The 1901-nt window shown below is 37.6% G+C and overlaps 1 protein-coding gene across 1 annotated transcript in view; it reads right to left on the bottom strand.

Moving 5' to 3' along the window:
• Nucleotides 1-1477: 1477 nt before the first annotated feature.
• LOC119420498 (ras-related protein Rab-39B-like) overlaps nucleotides 1478-1901 on the bottom strand; it is a 26352-nt gene continuing 25928 nt past the window's right edge. The window contains exon 3 of the mRNA XM_037687904.1: nucleotides 1478-1633. Within this exon, the coding sequence (XP_037543832.1) occupies nucleotides 1478-1633 (156 nt within the window). The remainder of the gene's footprint in view (nucleotides 1634-1901) is intronic.

Genomic DNA, 1901 nt, shown 5'->3' on the forward strand with positions numbered 1-1901 from the left:
ATGTGTGTGTATATATATATATATATATATATATATATATGTGTGTATATATATATATATATATATAATTTAAAGGCACTGTTTTTGTATAGCAACCCAGTGACAAGGATGCCTGCAGCACCAGCACGTTATGACATCACATGCGCGGTTAAGTTTAGATTTGTGAAAATGAACAAATTTGCACTGTTTGAGTGTTGTCATTGTGTTAAAGAGAGTAAATGTCATGAATAAATTTGACATTAAACATAATCCAAGTTGAAGTGTTGCATCATTTTCAGCCCCCTTTTTGGTGTCTGCATTTGGTAGCAGGCCATATTAACAAAAACCATGCAGAATAGTTTAGTATTTTTATTACACAGTAAAAAAAAAGCTATGTAGTCTCTGTAAGTAGGTCTAGAAAAATATATACCAGTAAAAATATATCAGTATTGGTATCGGTTATTGGCCAAATAAGTTTTAACATATCGGCATATCGGATATTGGTCAAAAATCCAAGATCTATCTATCTATCTATCTGTATATATATATATATATATATATATATATATATACTGAAAAGTAAATTTAAAGTAAATAAACTTTAGTTATTGTTGTTTGGCTCACATAAAACACTTTGGAAGGCCTACAGTAGATTTTAAATTCGTGTTTTCGGGCACTCACCTCTTAACCTTTAGATCAGGGCTATTCAACTGGTGGCTCGGGGGCCAAATCAGGCCCACAGATGAACTCAGTTCGGCCCATCAATGGATTTGTTTTAAATAAAACTAGATTTTAAACCATAAAACAAACTTAATGACAATAACTGCTGGATGTCCGGCCCCTGAGCTCATAGCTTTCAGTAACTGAGAAATTTTAGTTGAATAACCCTGCTTTAGATGAAGTTTTGAGGGCAGACAGTGAGCAGCAACTGAATCGTTCCCTTCAAACACCAGTAAACATTAAGGCCCAAACTCATCCACCAGTCAGATGCAAACACAGAACTATCTCAAACATCGACTCAGTTATTTTACTTTCATTTTACTCCAGGTTTTTTATTTTTATTAAATTGTTATCATGTATCAGTCGGTGCAAATGTGGCTCTAACTTGTTCACACAAGGCTGCGGCCTCTTCAGAGCACGACTCAAAGAGTTACATGAAGGAGACGTGGCTCAGTCATGGATGAATTCACCTCGAAACAAGAATCTGAATCTGTCTCTGACTGCAGCACAGCAGCTCCTGGAGTTTCACCACACACACCAGGAAAGGCCGACAGTGAAGCTGGCGAATCGCTGGCAGCTACAGGGACTCACATGCAGACTGAAAGGTCAGGGGTCAGGAAGCTTCCGGTGCTTCTGTGATGTAATCAGGCAGCTGGTTGATAAACAGGTACCTTACATGTAAACTGGAAGGATTAACAGTCCCGACAGCTCAAGGTCTGAAAGCAGCCACAGTGACAGGAAGCTCAGGTCCACTTAGTTTCTATAAAAAGTCAGAAAATCAACAGAAGCACTGCCGGCTCCTCTTCGCCACTTCCTCTGAAGAATGAACCGTGTTGGGAACAAATCCACTCTTGACGCCTTCCCAGCCATCCTGGATCTTGATGTCGCCGCTCCGCACCAGCTCGAATATTTCTCGTGTCAGCTCCACGAACGCCTGAAATTGACAATAAACAAGTAAATAAATAAAATATTTTTAAAAAAATCTGAGCAGACAAGCATAAACAATGCTAATTGTTTTACAGGTAAAAAATGGTTAAATGTTCCAGCTTGTTAGAATGTCATGATATCATGAGTGTATTTTTGTTTGTGTGTTTGTTTTTTGACCAGAGTTTGAAGGAGTCAACGTTTACTGCAACTCTTTCTAATGGACATTTTGTTCCTGGTCATTACCTCAAACTATATATATATATATATATATATAT

This window comes from Nematolebias whitei, chromosome 14 (assembly GCF_014905685.2).
Source record: "Nematolebias whitei isolate Nwh7 chromosome 14, NemWhi1, whole genome shotgun sequence".
NCBI lineage: Eukaryota > Metazoa > Chordata > Actinopteri > Cyprinodontiformes > Rivulidae > Nematolebias > Nematolebias whitei.